The 20,321-nt window shown below is 49.1% G+C and overlaps 1 protein-coding gene across 1 annotated transcript; it reads left to right on the forward strand.

Moving 5' to 3' along the window:
* Positions 1-207: 207 nt before the first annotated feature.
* On the forward strand, positions 208-11,390 carry ZNF467 (zinc finger protein 467). Its single transcript, XM_070944590.1, is given in 6 exon segments — positions 208-266; positions 3,147-3,258; positions 3,388-3,455; positions 3,457-3,472; positions 8,158-8,271; positions 8,725-11,390. Coding segments are annotated over 6 exon segments (2,178 nt in total). The 5' UTR covers positions 208-263; the 3' UTR covers positions 10,590-11,390.
* The last annotated feature ends 8,931 nt before the right edge of the window (positions 11,391-20,321 follow it).

Here is a 20,321-nt window from a genome sequence, read left to right on the forward strand (position 1 = left end):
AGCCCCGCCGGGCGCCGCCCCTTCCCCTCCCTTTTCCTCCCCTCCCCTCCCCCTCCCCTAGCCCCGCCCCTCCCGGCCCCGCTGCCTTCTGGGCGCTGTAGTCCCGCGGCCTTCCTTGCGCCCAGCCGAGCCGTTTCCAAGCGGGCCTGAGCCGGGGGGCTCCCAAGCCAGCGGGTGGGGGGTCGAGGGGGGTCTTCCTGGCCCAGAGGAGCCGATCCTGCCTGGAGGGAGCGCGACTCCCTGTCTCTTCCCCCCCCCTTTGGATGGTAAGGCTGGGGGGGGGTCGCGCTCGCGGAGAGGAGGGGTCGCGAAAGAGGGAAGGGGCAATGTAGACCCCCCCACCAAGGCCGACCCTCCCCCCCACCCCAAAAGAAGGACCTGTGGATGGAGGGAGGGAGGGGAGGAATTCCTCGGTCCGGTCCAAACCGGTCCGAGGATGGGAGACCACTAGGAGATCCAAGCCCGACTTTCCTTGGCTCCGATCGGGGCTCCCTCCGGGTGGGGAGGGGGCTTTATTGGAACTGGAGGGGAGGGTTGCTCCGCGCTGGGCGTCCGCGGGCGCCTCTGGGTGGGGGGGTTGCTCTATTCGGGCTGAAGTGGGGCGGAGTGGGGAGGGGGGCCCTGTTTGGGTTGGGGGGCGGGGTGGGGAGGGGGGCTCTGTTAGGATTGGGGAAGGGGCTTGCTCCATTTCGGGGCGCCCGTGGGCGCTTCTGGATGGGGAGGGGGCTTTATTAGGGCTGGGAGGGGGGATTGCTTGTGGGACCCCCTCCTCTCCCTTCGACGCCTCGAAGTTGGAGGTGCCAATTAGGGAGGGGGGCCCCCTATCGGCTTGTGGGACCCCCTCCTCTCCCTCCAGGACCTCCCCCCCTCAAAAGGGATGCAGCAAAGTTTGGCAGAGGAGACGCCAGAGGGGAGGGGGCTTCCCTTTTGGGAAAGCCACCCCTCTCCCTTCCAGGACCCCCAGCCCTAAGGAAAAACCCCCACCACGAAGGAGACCTGTGAGACTGGGATTTGAGGGGAGGGGGTCCATGTCCAGAGGCCTGGGAAGTGGCGGGGGGTCGATCTCCGGGCAGACCCCTCCCCATCGGGCGGGAAAGGCAGGCAGACGGCATTTGGGGAGGGGGCAGCGGGCAGGAAGAGGTGGGGATTTAGGGGAGGGGGCGCGAGAGGAAGGGGAGAGGAGGCAGGAAGTGAGGAGAGGGAGGCAAAGGGAGGAGCAGCCTGGCTATTTGGGGAGGGGGGCTCGTCTTGCAAGACCAGTATCCCCCCTCCCCTTACGCCCCTCCTCTCCTGCCCCTAAACAGGAAGAAAAAGGGGAGGGGTCTTTGCAAGCAGCCGAAAGATTGGCTTCTCCTAGCTGCTTTTACTGCTAGTCCTCGGACCTACGACCATTCGTTTAGTGACCGTTCCAAGTTGGAACCGCACGGGGGGGGGAGGGACTTTTTCACCCTTCACATCCCCAAAATTCACCGACTTGTATTTACGACAGTCGTAGGGTCGCAGTGGGGTGTGTGTGTGTGTGTTTGTGTCATGCAACTGTTGTAAATACGAGTCGGTAGCGGAGCATCACGCCTTTTGCAACCGATGGGCCGAGTCAACGGGGCATAAGCCCGATTCTCTTAACGACTGACAACTGCAGGGATGTGTTTGAATGAAGGCAGCACCGGGAGGTCATACAATGGAGCAGTGTTCTGCCTGGCTTAGCGGCTGACAAGCGGGGCTCCCGTTGGTGGTGGTAGGTTCGAGGACCACCCACATTCCAACAAGCTGACTTTGTATAAATATACAAAAGGATGAAGGCTATTGCTGAGCACATTGTAAGCTGCCCTGAGTCTCCGGAGAAGGGCGGCATATAAATCAAATTAAAAAAAAAAACGGAAGCCAGGTTCGCTGAATATACCGTCGGGCTAACTTGAACCGCTGCAGTGATTTGCTTTCTCGAGCCGAGAAAGGTCGTAAACGGGAGTGAGAGTCCGTATGTTGCTCAGCGACGGAAAATTGGTTGTAAATCAAGGACCTCCTGCATTCAGGAAGCGAAAATACAAATTGCCAAATTTAAAAAAAAACAGATTGGCATGCCAACCCCCCCTCCCCCGAGCCTCCGCTGTGGACCATTGGTGGGGTAGTGGCAGGCTGGGTATTGGCCTCTCTTCCTGGGCTGGGCAGGTGCATCTACCTGGACAGGTGTGCTGATCGTACCCCTTCGTTCCTTCCTTCCATTCATTCATTTCCTGCCTGTCTGACTTCTTTCCTTCCTTCCTTCTCTCACAGCCTTCCTTCTTTGTTTCCCTTTTCCCTTTTTCTTCCTTTTTCCTTCCTTTTCCCTTTCTTTCCTTCTCTCCTTCCTTCCTTTCCTTCTCACAGCCTTCTTTTTCCCTTCTTCATTTTTTTCCTTTTCCATCCTTTTCTACCTAGCTCCTTCCTTTCTTCTCTCAGTCTTCCTTTTTCCGTTTCTTGTTTCCTTTCCTTTTCTTTTCCTTTTCTCTCTCTCCTTCCTTCCTTCCTTCTTTCTCTCAAAGCATTCCTGCCTTCTTTTTCCCTTTCTTGTTTTTCTTCCTTCTTTTGCCTTTCCATTTCTTTCTTTCCTTCCTTTTTTTCCTATCTCCCCCTCTTTCCCCTCCTTCTTCTCACAGCCTTCCTTCATTCTTTTGCCTTCTTATTTTTCTCCCTTCCTTCCTCCCTCCCACCCTCCCTCTTCCCTCTTTTTCCTTCCTTCCTTCCTTTCTTCCTTCCTTCCTTCCTTCCTTCCTTCCTTCCTTCCTTCCTTCCTTCCTTTCTCATTTTTCTTCCTTCTTCCTTTCTTTTCCATCCTTTCTTTTCCTGCTATCTCCCTCCCTCCTTCCCTGGCTTGCTTGCTTGCTTCCTTCCTCCCTCCCTCCCTCCCTCCCTTCCTTCTTTCCTTCCTTCCTTCCTTCCTTGATCGTCTGGCCACTCCACCAGAAGACGAAGGTTGGGAGCACGGCTGATCACCCTGCCCTAAATTGGGGGTCTCCCATCTCTGCCCTCTGGCTTCTCCCAAAGTGGGTAGAGGGGCACAGAGAGCAAGAAGGGGTGGTCTTGGCCGGTGGGGGTTGGGACGGGGGCTAACCTAAAGGGGGGGCACACACCGAACCCTAATTTTGCCTTGGCCTTTTGGTTTCTCCCAGGTGTCAGTGCGGGGTGAGGACCCCTCTCTCTGTTTGGCGCCCGGGCACTGGCGTGGCTGGACAGAACGGGACAACGCCATGCACGAGAATCACGCCACCGCAATCGCTCTGGGTAAGTTGGCAGCTGGCCACTTTCACCGGAAGGGCCCAACCCCAATTTTTGGGGATCCCCCATCTCGAAGGCTTTGCGCCCCCCCGAGTCCTTTGTGGCCCTGCCCACCGGGGACTTTCTCCTTTGCAGGCGCCCCACTCGCCAAACCGGAGACGGCCCCACAGGATGGGGGTCTTTTACCAGCCAAAGGGGCAGCGGGAGACGCCTGATACAGGTCGGTCCCGAGATCGAATCCTGGGGTGACGGGGGATGGAGGCTGACGGACAGAAGACGAGGGGGAGAGAGGGGAGGATCTTTTTTTATTTTTTATTTTATTTTATTATCAGATTTATATACGGCCCTTCTCCCGGAGGACTCAGGGCGGTGCACAGCCAAAGTAAAAACATAAATACAAACATTAAAATACAGTTAAAAAGATATATATGCGTTTGGCCCCATAATTAAAAAACAATAACAAACCTATTAAAAACATTTAAAAAATGTGTTAAGCCAGCCCGGCTTGCTGAAAAAGAAAGGTCTTCAGGGCACGGCGGAAGGCACTGAGGTCTTAGATTCTTCGTATCTCTGGGGGCAGCTGATTCCAGAGGGCAGGTGCCCCCACAGAAAAGGCCCTCCCCCTGGGGGCCACCAGTCTACATTGCTTGGCCAATGGCACCCTGAGGAGGCCCTCTCTGTGGGAGCGCACAGGTCGGTGGGAGGCCATTGGTAGCAGCAGGCGGTCTGGAAGATATCCAGGTCCTATGCCATGGAGCGCTTTAAAGGTGATAACCAACACCTTGAAGCGCACCCGGAAGACCACTGGGAGCCAGTGCAGCTCACACAGGAGAGGTGTTATGTGGGAGCGCCATGCAGCTCCCGTAACTACCTGCGCGGCCGCATTCTGGACCAGTTGGAGCCTCCGGGTGCTCTTCAAGGGGAGCCCCATGTAGAGAGCATTGCCGTAGTCCAGGCGAGAGGTGACGAGGGCATGAGTGACTGTGCACAAGGAATCCCGATCTAGGAAGGGCCGCAACTGGCGGATCAGGCAAACCTGATAAAAAGTCCCCCTGGCTACAGCCGTCAGATGTTCCTCCAAGGACAGCTGCGTATCCAGGAGGACGCACAAATTGCGAGCCCTCTCTGGGGGGGCCAAAGACTCACCCCCAATAGTCAGTGATGGTGTCAACTGACTATATCGGGATTCCGGAAACCACAGCCACTCAGTCTTGGATGGGTTGAGCCTGAGCTTGAGCCTGTTCCTCCCCATTCAGATCTGCACGGCCTCCAGGCACCAGGACATCACTTCAAGGGCATCATTGGGGTGGCCCGGGGTGGAGATGTACAGCTGGGTGTCATCAGCGTACTGGTGGTACTTCACCCCGAAGCCACGGATGATCTCACACAGCGGCTTCACATAGATGTTGAACAAAAGGGGCGAGAGGACCGACCCCTGAGGCACCCCACATATGAGGCGTCTCAAGGTCGACCTCTGCCCCCCTGCCAACACAAACTGCGACCGGTCCGAGAGAAAGGAGGAGAACCACCGTAACATGGTGCCCCCCATCCCCAACTCTTCGAACCGGCGCAGCATGATACCATGGTCGATGGTATCAAAAGCCGCTGAGAGATCTAACAGGACCAGAACAGAGGAGCAACCCCTGTCCCGAGATCATCTACCAATGCGACCAATGCCGTTTCTGTGCTGTACCCGGGCCTGAAACCCGACTGGAATGGATCCAGATAAGACGTTTCCTCCAGGTATTGTGGAAACTGTCGTGCGACCACACTCTCAACAACCTTCGCCACAAAGCGAAGGTTGGAGACGGGACGGTAGTTGGCTAATACTGCCAGGTCCAGGGAAGGCTTCTTGAGGAGAGGTCTCACCACCGCCTCTTTCAAGGCCGTGGGGAAGTAACCCTCACTCAGCGAAGCGTTGATAATTCCCTGGAGTAACCTCGTGTAACCTCCCGGGAAGCCAATACTAACCAGGAGGGACACAGGTCCAGCAAACATGTGGCTGCATTAAGTCTCCCCAAAGTCCTGTCCACGTCATCAGGGGTCACAGAGTCAAACTCTTCCCAGATAACATTCTCAAGACTATTCCTCGCCACCCTGCCCGAATCTACCCAGTCAGAGTCCAAATCCCCCCGAATCTGTGCGATTTTGTCATACAGATATTGTCCGAAATCCTCGGCCCTGCCTTCCAGGGGGTCCTCCCGCACTCCCGGATGTAACAGGGAGTGGGTCACCCTGAACAGGGCGGCCGGATGGTTATCTGATGACGCAATAAGAGCGGAAAAGTAATTAAACTTTGCCGCCTTTATCGCCACTAGGTAGGTCTTAATATGCGACCTTACCAGTGTTCGGTCAGATTCAGCGAGACTGGGACTCCAACTGCTCTCCAGGCATCTTTTCCGGTGCTTCATCTCCCTCAGCTCCTCGGTGAACCATGGAGCCACATGGGATCAGCACCGGGTCAGAGGCCGCAAAGGCACGACTCGATCTAAAGCCCCACCAGCCGCCCGATCCCAGGCAGCTACCAGGTCTTCAGCCAAGTCATGTGCCAGATCCTCAGGAAATGGCCCAAGCTCCGTCTGGAACCTATCAGGATCCATCAGGCGCCTGGGGCGGACCCACCTTATTGGTTCCGCCTCCCTGCGGCGGGGTGTAGCGGTTCGAAGGTCCAGGCGAAGAAGCGAGTGATCTGTCCATGACAAGGGTTCCATCTCTATATCCCCTATAAGAAGACCACCCAACCACTGGCCAGAAACAAAAATCAGGTCCAGAGTGTGTGTCCCCCCCGTGAGTGGGGCCATGAACTAACTGGGTCAGGTCCATGGCCGTCATGGAAGCCATGAACTCCCAGGCCATCTCAGACGTTTCACCAACGGACGGCAGGTTGAAATCACCCATGACCATAAGCCTGGGTGTATCAACTGCCACCGTGGCTATCACGTCGAGTAGCTCGGGTAGGGCCGTTGCCACGCGGCAGGGAGCCAGGTACGTTAGCAACAAGCCTATCTGAACCCCCTGACCCCACCTCACAAAGAGGGACTTGCACCCGGCAATCTGTGGCACAGTGGTCTCCCTCGGACCAAGTCCTTCTTTAATAATAACCGCCAACCCTCCGCCTCTGCCCTGGGCCCTTTTGACCCCAAAAGTCATTTTATTCCCATGCGGGCCCGGGGTGCGAGTCAAGATAGGCCAGTTTTGACTAGTGGTTAAGGAACCCGGTTAGAAACTGGGAGACAGGGAGTTCTAGTTCCACTTTAGGCATGAAAGCCGGCTGGGTGACTTTGGGCCAATCACCAGGATACGAGGAGTTCTAGTCCTGCCTTAGGCACAAAAGCCAGCTGGATGACCTCCGGCCAATCACCAGGAGACGGGGAGTTCTAGTCCCGCCTTAGGCACGAAAGCCAGCTGGGTGACTTTGGGCCAATTTTTGGTTTTATTTTATTACTAGCTGATAACCCAGCGTTGCCCAGGTATTTATGTATCCCAATCCTTACAGGCTTTTAAAAGTATACGTACAGTATACACATTATAACGTAAAATCATACACAAAATCACTATAAGTCTTTGGGCCCCACCCCGTCTATCCGGCTGCCCACGCCCACCGGTAACCACAATCCGGCATCCAGCGTTGGGGCTGTGCATGGCCAGCTGCTGCAGTAACTGCCTGGGCCGGCACCAATCTGGCGGCAATGGTCGTCCTCACCATCCAGAATAGGCCAGCGGGTGGCGCGGCCGCTATATTCACCCCAAGGGGTGTTAGGGGTTTCTTACCCCCTAATATTTGTTTCCAGAGAGTAAGTCATCTGAAATTGCTCGAGGCATTCCAGAATTATGCTGGAACATACACACACAGCCATTTTTATATTTTATTATTTTATTTGAAGTTATTTTATTTTTATTTTTTGTTTTATTTCATTATTTTAGTTTCATTTCAATCAGTTTGATTTAATTTAAATTATTTTATTTTACCTTGTTTTATTTTTTCAAATTATTCATTTATTTATTAGAATCAGAATAGAGCTGGAAAGGACCTTGGAGGTCTTCTAGTCCAGCCCCCTGCTCAAGCAGGAGATCCTAGACCATTATATTTATAATTTATTAAATATGTATTATATATTTTATTGTATTTAATCATATATATATATATATATATATTATCACTTATTGATAAATATAACATATATTTCTTTATAAATAATATATCTATTTACATTTATAAATAATAGATATATTTATAAATATATATTTATAAATTTGTATAAATGATATATACATAATTAAATATATTTATAATTAAATATATTTTATTAATGTAAATATATGTATTTACATATTTAGTTATTTTCACTTCACTTAAAATATTTCATGTGTTTTTACTATTATTTTTATTTTGTAGTTTATTTTTCTTGTATTTTATTATTTTTGTTTAGTTTTAGTATAGTTTATTTTATTTTACCTTATTTTATTTATTATTTGTCATTGTACTATCTTAATTATTTATTGAGAATAATTATGATTTTAATTTAACTTGAATTAAATTAAAATAATTCAATTTATATTTTTTTTGTTTGTTTTAATTTACTCTTACTTTTATGTTATTACTTTCTTTCAATTTAATGGATTTTCATTTCTTTGGTTTTTTTTTTTACTTTACTTGGTTTTCATTTAATTCAGTTTAATTTAATTTAACAGAGTTGGAAGGGACCTTGTAGGTCATCTAGCCCAACCCTTTCCCCCCCCCCCCGCCCAAGCCTGAGACCCTCCACCATTTCTGACCAAAGGGCAATTTAATTTATTATTTTACTTTATTTTCATTTAATTCAGTTTAACTTAATTGAATTTCTTATTTTATTTGTTAGTATTTTATTTTAATTACTTGTATCTTTATTTCGCTTTCTGGGGTAGGATCTGGCCATCCCGGTTTCGAACAGGCCATCAAGGCTGACCAGCAGCTGCAGGAAACAACAGAGAGACCCGGTGGGCCAGAAGACCCAAAGGACCCAGCCAAGAGTTGTCCAGGTGAGGTGGCGTCACACCTGAGAATCCAGGACCCATACGACGGGAGGTCAGCTTGTTAATGCTGTGGAAGGGTGCCTCTGAGTATATGCAGGGTGCACGTATCTCACCTCAGTGGCTGTAGAAGAGCCGGAGATCGGTCGGTCCCAGCCTGTTTGTGAACCTCTTTCCTGCCCTGGTTGGGGGATACTCCTGCCCCCCCCAAATCTCTGGGGCACAGACAGCCATTTTGCAAGTCGCTGAACGGTGATTTGCGACCAGCCTCAATACCGGGACTGCAGGTAATCCCTCTTTGTTACAGGCCCTGCGAGGTACACCGGGCTGAACTATCAGCCTCGCGTCCCTCCAGGGCTGACAGGAAGGTCTTAATCCCATATTCCCCCTCCTCCCAATTCTAATCCACTCGGTCTGATTCCGTTTTGCACCTTCTTGACGTTTGAATCCTGTCTTCCGCAGACGACTGGCTCATCCGGACGGTGAAGGTGGAAGCCGAGGACTACACAGAGTGGCCGGCTGGGTTGAGCACAGAGGCGCTGCTCTCGGGGCTGCCCCTCGCCAGCGCCTGCAAATCAGAAGGTCGCGTCCCGGGACCTGATTACAAGGAAGGAGCCGGGCTGGGAGACCTTTCTGGATTGGCCCTGCAGCAGTGGCAGATGTTGAGCGAGGACAAGCCGCTGGGCTGTCCACGCTGCGAGCACCAGGTGCCGCCGCTCAACGGCAGCCTCGGGAACCCCCGCCCGCGCCCCTTTGCCTGCCTGCAGTGCGGCAAGGCCTTTGGGAAGAAGGCACACCTGACGCGCCACGCCCGCGTCCACACTGGTGAGCGTCCTTTTGCCTGCACCCACTGCGGCCGCCGCTTCTCGCAAAAGATTCACCTGGGTTCGCACGAGCGGGTGCACACCGGGGAGCGCCCCTTTCCCTGCGACCGCTGCCCCAAGAGCTTCCGCAAGAAGACCCACCTGGTGCGCCACCAGCTGACCCACACCGGCGAGCGGCCCCACGCCTGTGCGCTCTGCCCCCGCAGCTTCGTCCACCGCCGACACCTGCTGCGCCACCAGCGTCTGCACGAAGAGGAGGCGGCCCGCGTTGGAGACCCTGCGGAGTTGGGACAAGCCACCCCGTCATACAGGAACGGCCTGGAGCTAAGCCTAGCGGGGAACGTACCCCCGTCTGGAGAGAACCTGGCCGCCTTTGCCATCCTGGGACAGAACTGCAGTGTTCAGGGCGACCGTGCAGAAGCTAGTTTCCCATATGGGCCTGGGATGGAGCTGGGGAAGTTTCTCCCCTCCTGTGTGGGGCACACGGAGCCTGATCAGGGCCCCTTCCTCTTTAAGGCCGAGCCGGAGCAGGGTGGGGTCCCAGGTGCAGAGAGGGAGGACCGGCCCCTGGGGGAAGCCTTCCTGGATCCTGCAAGTTGTAGAGCCCTCTGCGGGGTGCAGACCATGGAGGGTGCACCGTATCTGGAGCAGGTTGGCAAGATGAAACCAGAGGAGGACGCAGGGGCCAGTCAACCTCCGGAAGAGAAGCCGTTCCTGTGCTCCGATTGCGGGAAAGCCTTTGCCTGGCGGAAGAACCTGGCGTCCCACCAGCGGCTCCACGCTGAGGGCGGCCGCCCCTTTTCCTGTGCAGAGTGCGGCCGCGGTTTCAGCGACAAGCGCCACCTGACAGCGCATCTGCGTGGCCACATGGGCCTCCTGCCCTACGCTTGTCCTCACTGCGAGCGTAGCTTTGCGCATCGTGCCGGGCTGGCCGCCCACCAGTGTGGGGGCCACACGGGGCAGCGCCCCTTCGCCTGCAATGAGTGTGGCCGCTGCTTCGCCCAGAAACGCCACCTGCAGAGACACTGGCGCAACCAACACTCGGCTGAGCGCCCCTACGCCTGCGTGCAGTGCGGACGCGCCTTTAGCACCCGGGCCAGTCTGCTGGCGCATGTCAAATCCCACGCCGGGCAACGCCCTTTCGCCTGCCCTCTGTGTGGGCGTGCCTTTAGCCGCAAGTCGCACCTCGCCCGCCACGAGGCTGTGCACACGGGGCTGCGCCCCCACGCCTGCACCCAGTGTCCCCGCTGTTTCAGCTCCAAGACCAACCTGGTGCGTCACCAGGCAGTGCACACAGGGCTGCGCCCATACATCTGCACCCACTGCGCCCGCAGCTTCAGCCGCAAGACCCATCTCTTGCGCCATGAGCGCACCCACACCAGCGCCCCGCTGCCCAGCACCACCAGTTGGGTGACCGCCTTGCCACAGAGTTCCCTGCTGCAGCCGGCCGAGCAGCGCCCGCCTCTCCTGTTACCCATGGCTCTGGAATCTCCCTGGCAGTGAGGGCCCCCTAAATCCTGCCCGCCTTGTGCCATGGGCATCTCGTCGCTTCGGTGCCCTTCGTCCATTCCGAGCAGCTATTCGGCTACAGGGGAAACATTTTGGGGGCCCGGAAAAAAGACAGATTCTGCAAGCGAAAAATGACTTTTGCGCATCCTTGCAATTTGCAACATTGTGGACCGTAGAGCGGAGTTCCTCACCTTTTCCAACTTTGGGGACTGGCGCGGCGTGGGAGTCAAGGATGGTTCCGCGCGAGTGGATGGCACGAGTGGACGGCAAACTCCTTTTCCTCAAGTCGCAGACACGCACCTCCACGCTCGCGCTGATAGTGTGCACACCCTTGCCTGCCGCTGCTGTGGCCCGGTTGCGAACAGATCACGGCTCAGTAGCGTGCCGCAGCCGTTGTGTTAGGGACTCCTGCCTTAGCGCATTGAATGACCTGATTTACACCTAACTTATTCCGACGGCCAGTCTCGGACAGCCCTGTTCTCCCTCTGCCTTTCAAGGTTCCGACAGTTGTGAACGACACAAACCCGATCTCTCGTAACCATGGTCTCAAAAGACACACCACGCTTTGTGGAGGGCTGTGATCCAGAGACGGCTGACCAAGAGGGGGGGGTTCCCATCTGACACTCACTCTCTTTTTTCTTTGTTGCAAAACACCCATTATTGGGGTGACTTCAGGTTTTAAATAATAACGGAAACACTTTTTTGGGGGGGTGGTGTGGAAAAATAAGAGTAGACAAATCATTTTAGTAGTGTCATAAAGCAAATATAAAGTACGTTTTGTAATCTTTTTCTTTGATGCAAACAATAAAAGAATGGAATTCTGCCTCTGGTTGTTTGTTGTTGTTGTTTGTTGATGTGTTGTGCCTCGGGGGTCTTGTCTTTAAAAGTCAAAATATACTGAAATATAAAATATAAAGGAAGAACATAAAGGAAGAAATATATTTCATACCATTTTGGAGTATTTTCAACTTTTTAGAGCGCTTAAAAAAACACTGGAAAAACATTCAAATATGTCTTCTAGATGCTATAATGGTGAAATTCTATTATCTTTGTCTGTTTTATATACTAAATAATATAATAATATTGTGTATTTTAGTCTCCTCTGCGCCATCTGAGCCTGAATGCTCTGAATATGAAAAGAAAATGTCTACATAGATCAGGGTTGAACTGTGGGCGTCCTTGGGGGGTCTCCAGGCTGAGTTGCCTTCTTGCCGACGTCTCATGACCCAACTAGGGAACGTCATCAGGGCTAGAAGGTGACGATGTTGCATAGTTGGGTCATGAAACGTCTGCAAGAAAACTACAAAGCTCAGGGAACACCAAGGACCACACAGTTGTCCTCCTTCCCCTCCCCCTCCTTTCCTTCTCCTCCTCCTCCCCCTTACAAACCCCTCTCCTTTCTAGCACTGATGATGTTACTTAATTTGGTAATAAAATGTCTGCAAGGAAATAGCCAAACTCAGCACCAAAAACCCCACAGTCGTCGTCCTCCTCCTCCCTTCTAGTACTGATGATGTTACCTAGTTGGGTCACGAAACGTCTGCAAGAAAACCACCTGGCTCAGAGATCACCAAGAACTCCACAATCTTCCTCCTCCTCCTCTCAAACTCCATTGCCTTCTGGCACTGATGATGTTCCCTAGCTGGGTCCTGAAATGTCTGCAAGAAAACCACCCAAGCACCCCACATGTCCATCATTGCCGGGCTGTGATTTGAACCCAGGTGCGGCTTCCAAATCCTGGTTTCTTTATTGTTTTTGGAATTAAGTTTAGGGAATCTGGGTTTAACGTGTGAACCCAGGCTTTGTGTTGGTCAGCCATAAGAGTGGGTCAAAACCTGGCCAGTAGCTTTCCTCAACAAATCAGGTTTAATCCAATCATGGCTTGGATTAGAACGACTAGCCACATTTGGAAGAGGAACACCCAGAATGACTAGCCACCTTTGGAAGGGAGAACCACAGCCAGTCCTCAACGTATGACCACAACGGAAGCTACGCCAAACATTCCCTCCGTGAGTCCCGCCCTGTTTTTATGACCTCGCTGGGCCACCACCGTTAAGTGAACTGCTTCTGTTGTTACAAGTTAGTCGCCAGGTTGTGAAGCAAATTGGGACACACACACAACCCCCCTCCCCGACTTTGGCTCGCCTGAACGGTTGCCGAAGGGGGGGGAATCACATGACCCCCCTCCCCCAGGATGCAGCAACCGTCGTAAATATGAGTTCAAGTGGCTGAGTGTCTGAATTTGGATCCTAAGCGTGTGAAAAAACGTTCTCTATTTTTTCCCCTGGGGCCATTGTTCGTGCCGAACGGTCGCTCCACGGACAGTCATAAGTCGAGGACTGTAGGAAAAGAGGGAGGGGGCTAAGCCAGCCATACCATGAGAAACCGGGCAGATGGTTCCCAAGTTGTGGCCCTACAACGGGGTCTCCCACCCCCTCCAATATCAACCCTGGGGGGAGGAGTCGGAGGTGTGGCTAGCTCCACCCTTCCCCTCTAAGCCCCTCCCCAATTCAGCCCTTCCTGGGAAAGTCCCCCCTCCCCATGTTTCCCCCCTCACACATCGAAACCTTCAAAACAATCCTGACATTCCCAGATGAACAGATGAGTTGGAAGGGACCTTGTAGGTCATCTAGTCCAACCCCACCCCCCAGCCCCCAAAATAAAGGGCTTATCTGACGCCCCCCCTCCCTTGGGAGCCCCCTCAGGAACAGCAAATACCTGGATTTGTGGTTTAATTCAAGCTGGGGGGGGGAGAAGAAATAGACCCCCCTCCTTCCATTTGGCAAGGATTTTCTCCCCTCCCCCCGTTGAAACCCTAAAAAGACCCTCACCCTTTCCACCCAGGTCTCCCCCAACCCGCAATTCTGGGCAGGGAGGGGCCCGGAACAGCCGGAGGGAGGAGGAGGAAGAGGAGGAGGAGGAGGAGAAGCGAGAGGGTAAGGGTCTGCCTGGTAGAAAATGAATGGGGGGTGGCTGAAACCCCCCCCCCCAAAGACCCCAGGAAGGCAGGGAAGGAGGAAGGATGCTCGAGATGCCAAAGGGTTGCCATGGAAATGCCGGGGAAGAGATGCAGAGGAAAGATACTGGTTCCCCCCCCCTTTTCTCCCCGTTTGCATCTGCGTCCCTCCGTTTGGGGGGAGGGGGGTTGCCGGTGGGAGGGAGAGACGGGAACACAGCCCCCCCTAAATGGCAGTGGGGGGGGCTCCCTGCAACAGCCCCATCCTTGGAGACCCTACCTAGCAACTGTGTTTGTTTTGGGGACGGTTGCCGGGGCCCCTGGCATCCCATCAGTGTGGGGAGGAGGCTTGGGGGGGAGGGCTCTCTTGATCCTGCCAGGTGCAAAAAGGCAAGGCCTGCGGCCGGTATTTTCTCTGCCCCACTCCCTCCCAGCCGCAACAGCCCTGCAAGGTGGGGAAGGCCAGGAGAAAGTGTGGGGATGGTGTGACCTCAGTTGTCGGCAAACCGCACTGGGTAAACAATGTTACCACAGAATCCTAATCTTATCAGGAATGTAGAAACAGGATGTCTGGCAGAGACCCTATATCAAGATATACCAGGCATGGGGGCCCAACACATAGCATTGTCTGTCACAGGAAATAACATGAGGGAAACACAAGGGATCCATATGGAGTTCACGAGCTTTCTGTAGCCAATCAGGACAAGTAAACGTTGATTGATGTTTTGCCATGATAGTTGTAAAATGACAATAAAAGGAAGCCTTCTGGATGGGGTGAGGGTGCCTTCCCCAAGGTACCTCACACCGAGGTGCCTTGATCAAGGTGCCTTCCACCCGAGGGGCCTTCCCATGAACCATCATCCTGCCTACGCGTCTTTCTTCATCGAAACAACATCTGGTGACCCCGACGTGATTCCTCCTATGCTTACTCGGCTGGACGAGCCCAGGTGCACCACAGCGAACTTCGCTCTCAAAAATTCATGAGTATGGGGGGGGGGGGGGAACTCTCAGCTCAGCAGAGGCTTCATGCAAAAAAGCTGCAGAAAATACTTAAAAGTAATGGAATGGCAGGAATTAAGTTAAGTGAGTTAGACCCACCGCCACGAGCAGAAATAAAGCATTTGTTGCTGTGGCAAAAATGTAAGGAAGCAGTAGAGGTTATGGGGACTCATAAACTCAAGGCACTGTCTCCTTCTCTCTCTCTGTCTTCTGATCAGGGGTCTGCTCCCCCTTCTTATTTTCAGCTAACTTTGCAGGCTACAACTACGTTGCAGCCAGTAGAAATTAGTTCCCCGACAGCTCCCTTATTGGTTTCTCCTTTACAGGAGATGTTTTCAGCTGTCAAAGCAGGGTTTCAGGAAGAGCAACAAAAAGGAACTCTCACTGGGGTAGAAATAGCAGAGAGTCTCCAAGCTTTTCTTGTCATACAGACGGTTAATCCCCAGGGACAAGATCAATATCAGTGGAATCCTTTGCCATATAAAGTTTTGAGAGAGCTAAGGAAAGGTATCACAGAGATAGGTTTGTGTTTCACCTATATTACTGGGATGGTGGAAGGAATAAACCATGAATATATTTTGATTCCTGAAGATTGGAAGCAAGTTTTTCTAATGATTTTGACTTCAATACAGTATGTTGTTTGGGACAGAGCAAAAAAGAGTTTTTTCCTATAGTCATGTCTCCTCCTACTGTCTCTTATCTGCAGTTCCAGAGTCACAGCAGATAATGCTGGGCTTGATTTAATCACTCAGGAGTCTGTGGAATTTAAATTTACTTTGGAGGCTCTGGTTTAGTGGGTCTTATCTTACCTTGATCTATTGCTAAATTTTATTTGGTATATCATCGTATGGATATTTTAATTGGAGCTTAAAAATATAACTTAATTGGCTTTCTGAAACATAAAATGATTTATGTGTCTATGGATTGTAAATTGATTAGAATAAATACAACTGCACCTTTCTTATCTGTACTTAGGATAAACTGTTGAAGTTTTTTTTTCTGCTCCGGCTTTTTCTTATTTAAAGTTACCAAAAGTTATTTCTTTAGTAAATTTGAAACAATTGCTGGGTAATATTAATTGGGTCTGCTCATATTTTTTGTTACCTACGCATTTACTTAATCTATTATTTGAATTATTGACTAAAAGAAAAAAGCCAGGAGATTTAATTATAGTTTCATCTGTAGTATGTGCTACAGTTGAGAAAATTAATAACATCTTGAGTATTTAATTTGTGGATTGAATCTCATAGAGATTGTCAGTTATTTCTTAATATTTCCTACTAGTAAACTACATAAAAATATTAGGAGTTTTAGAACAGCAAAAAGTATATTGTATTGAATGATTTTATTTGCCTCATTACCATTAAAAAAAATGTTTTACTGTTGTTGTAAGATATGAGAAAAGCAGAAACTTAGGCAGAGTTTCAGCCCCAACTTTTATCAATGGGTCATTAAGAAGCTGAAGCCACCTTATTTTACACAACAAAGGAAGGACAAAATTTACAGGGGTCAGCAACATTTAAGCAGATATGGGACACAGGAAAGAAAAGCAAACGCCCAAGAAGGAAAAGAAATCAAGTCAAAGTAACTAGAATTTTTAACACATGAGGAAAGGAGAAAAACACAGAAATAGCAAGCTGAATAATTATAGGGAATGAACAATTACAAAGGGCTAGGAAAAACAAAGAGTAGACTATAAAACAATTATTTATTAAGAATTTTAAAAGACTTTAAAGGGTCACATAGAAAATCAAAAGATGTTTTAGGATATAAAAAAGGGTTACTCTTACAGTTTAAACAGGCTAGCCTCGAAACACTGTGCTTGCATTTATTTCTTGTCTGACTTCCTATAAACAATGGATTGATTCTACTCTCAAGCAGCTCGACGCAGCACCAAATGGCTTACGGTAACAGCTCTTGATGGCAAGCGCACAGCTCAATTAAAGCCTGTTATTCTCCCCATTCATGTAAATCTGCGGGGGAGAGATTTGATGTTCTAATCTCAAGCAGCTGACCTCCAATCATTTTGAAGCAATCTCCCAGCCGGGAGTTTTGAATTCAAGAAGGGAAAGCTCTGCCTCCTAGCAATCCTTAAAGGGAAAGGCTTCTTTTTCATTCCTTAAAGCAGCAGTTCTCAACCTGGGGGTCGCGACCCCTTTGGGGGTCGAACGGCCATTTCACAGGGGTCACCAAAGCCCTCTCTCGCCCCCCCCATGCCTTCACTCACCCTCACTCTCTGCTCTGTTGGATCGCCGGCCGTTCGTTTACCCCACCCACTCCCAATCTATTGCTGCCTCAGATGGCTAGAGGAAAAAAAAACTGTTTAAATTCTTGCCGCGGGGCTTCAAAGGGTCGCCCTATAGCCAGTGCTGCAGCCGAACCCTTTGTTAAATTGCTGGCTTGCCCCGCCCCTCCGCACCACTATTTATTGCCAATAAATAGTGGTGGGCGAGGGGCGGGGGAGCCAGCAATTTAACAAAGGGTTCGATGTTTTTTTGTAATTTTATTGGCCCGTGGAGCTTCAGCAGAGGCTAATTAGCCCTTGCTTAGATCGGCTCCCGACCCCCAGCTGATTTGCTCTCAGCTGTTTTGCTCAGGGCTCTTTTGCTTGCTTGGAAAGAGTGCAGTTTTTTTCCCCCCTAGCTATACTGAAAAACGAAAGAGAAAGTAAAGCAGGCTGTTGGCTTTGCACGTTGGAAAATTAGGCAGGCAGATTTCTTTTCTTTTTCCTCATCAAAAAAGGTAGGTGCAAAAAATGAGAAATTGAGGGACAAAGAGGAGATTTTAAAACACAAAAGAAAAAAAGCTCTATTTAACTAGGGAATTGTAATAATTGAGATACTATTAATTGTATATTGTGTTGAAAGCAGAAATGGTTAAGTTGTGGTTTGGAGGAATATATGGGGGAAATTATGTGGTTTATTATTATTGGTAAATATAATTAATTGATTTGTAAGAAATTGGATGGCATGGAAATAATTGGAATATTCATGTTCATATTGATTAATATACAAAAAAGGTAGTTATATAACTAATTGGTTTATATTAAAATGTTGAATTCATATTAAACAACTGTAATATTACATAATTAACCAATGTGAGGATGGATATAAAAATAGATGACAATGGGAAGGGGTATAATATAGAATAGAAGGGAAAAATTGAATTTGATTAAGATTAGAGATGAGGATGAAGGGTAATATTGTTTTTTTACAAAAATAGATGAGGAATAAATATGGCAAAAAGGAAATATAGAAATTGTAAATTTAATTGAAATGACTAAACACTGTTTAAATTTATGAACCGGCCAAATACTCTGTTCAAAGAAAATACATTGTATGTTTGTATGTGTGTTTCTAATTATTGTTATTTATTCATATTTGTTCTCTTTTATTCTTTAAAGTTTAACAATTCATTCTTTATCTTAATATCTTTATATTTGTTTGGGGTTGGCTTTCTTCCCTTTCATCTTTTTTATTGTACAGCAATCTTTCTCCTCAAACCTACCACCTCTCTCTTTTCTTTCCTTCTTACTTTCTCTTCCTCACCCTCTTCTTCTCCTCCCTACTTCCTCTTCCTTTCTCCTTCTCCTCCTCTCTTCCTCCCTCTCTTACCCTCACTCCTACTCTAATTTCCCTTCCCTTCCTTCATCCCTCTCTATTGCTGTATCCTTTTATGCATATGGACTACTCAGAGGGCTGAAAAAGTTATTTCTGACTGGTCCTCGCACTTTTGACCAGTCTTCGAACTTACGACTGTCCTCACATTTTACGTTTTTGCCCTATCTTGTCACCATGGTGAAGAGAAGCAGTTGTGAAATGAGTGACACATTGTTAAGAATGCTACAATGGGCATAAATGATGACCAGTCATAAGTGCGAAGACCGGTCAAAAGTGCGAGGACCTGTCAGAAATCACTGTTTTCAGCCCTCTGGCTAGTCCTTTTGTGCATATGGACTACTCAGAGGGCTGAAAAAGTTATTTTTGACTGGTCCTCGCACTTTTGACCAGTCCTCGAACTTACGACTGTCCTCACATTTTACGTTTTTGCCCTATCTTGTCACCATGGTGAAGAGAAGCAGTTGTGAAATGAGTGACATGATTGTTAAGAATGCTGCACGGGCATAAATGTGAGGATGGTCATAAGTGTGAGGACCAGTCAAAAGTGCGAGGACCTGTCAGAAATGACTTTTTTCAGCCCTCTGAGTAGTCCCTATACACATAGCCATGGCCACCCGGTCACATGACCAGCTAGCCACACCCACCCAGTCACATAACCTCCAAGCCACGCCCACAAAATAAACCACACCCACAGAACTGGTAGTAAAAAAATTTAGAACCCGCCCCTGGTTGGGGGTCACCACAACATGAGGAACTGTATTAAAGGGTTGCGGCATTAGGAAGGTTGAGAACCACTGCCTTAAAGGGAAAGGCTTCTTTTTCATTCCAACACTTTTATCTAAGCTACTGCTGAAATTATAACCTTGGGGCGTACTTGAGCCTGTCGAGGAAATGGAACTGACTTAATATCTATTTTCTATCTTAAAATCTGACTTTAATTTTATTTTCAGAATAATTTATTTCTTTAGTGTGGTTTAATTGACTATGTAGGCTGTATTTCATATCATCTGTCTACAGATTCTAGGTTTATTTGCTTAATGATTTCCTCATTTTCTATTAATCTATTGTTTTCCTTGTCCACTATCACAAGCTCTTTGATTTTCTGATGGGGGAGGAACAAGAGGAGTGATTGCTTAAAAAGATCCTCATGAGGACATCTGGAAAGTTTCTTCTCAACGTTTAGAATTGTCTGTTGTTATTTTAGCTTTCCACATTTTTTCTCAACAGTTTTTAATTTGATCTCTGATTTTCAGTATGTGTGTCAACTGAAATTTATATTGCACATATTAGGAGTCATCAGTCTTTCCCAGGTATGTTATCAGAAGGAAATGCTGTTGCAGACAACGAAGCAGCATGTTTTATCTGTTACTCCATGGGAAAGTAATTCTATGTTTCATCAAAATGCCAAGGCTTTTGCAAAACAATTTCACATTCCTTTAGATCATGCTAGAGCAATCATACAACAATGTCCTCAATGTTTTCAAATTACCCCATCTCTTTCCATTGGGGTGAATCCAAGAGGTCTTAAAGCAAACAACTTTGGCTATTTTTTTTTATTTTATTTGGGCTACTCCTCAGAAAGGAGAAGCTACTAAACATGTTGTTAATCATTATATTTGAACATTTGCTGTCATGGGCCTACCTTCTACATTAGAAACAGACAATGGCCTTGCATATTGTAGTCGTTCCTTTGCTGAATTTTGTGGCACATGGCAAATTAAACATCTTTTGGGCATAATTTTTAATTCTACAGGGCAAGCCGTAGTGGAACATGCGAATTATACATTAAAGTCTGCTTTAGACAAACATAAACAAACGGGGAATTCCTATAGGTCCCCCTGGTAAACAGGAATGGTTAAATAAAGTTTTGTTTACTCTGAATCATCTTAATATTACAAATTTATCAACTCCAGTAGATGATCATTTTGGAAGTAGAATAAATCATCCTCAGCCACAGGTAATGTATAGATTATTGCCTAATCCTGAATGGCATGGACCTGTTCTCTTATTGACATGGGGAAGGGGATATGCTGCTGTGCTTATGCCTACAGGTCTGGTGTGGATTCCTGCTAGGTGTGTGAAACCGTGGAAGGATGGTGTGGCACCAAGGACTGAAAAACCCAATCCTAAACTTCTCACTCAGCCTGCAGA

Source organism: Pituophis catenifer, unplaced genomic scaffold (genome assembly GCF_029215685.1).
Source record: "Pituophis catenifer annectens isolate HBS135680 unplaced genomic scaffold, rPitCat1.0.hap2 SCAF_5, whole genome shotgun sequence".
NCBI lineage: Eukaryota > Metazoa > Chordata > Lepidosauria > Squamata > Colubridae > Pituophis > Pituophis catenifer.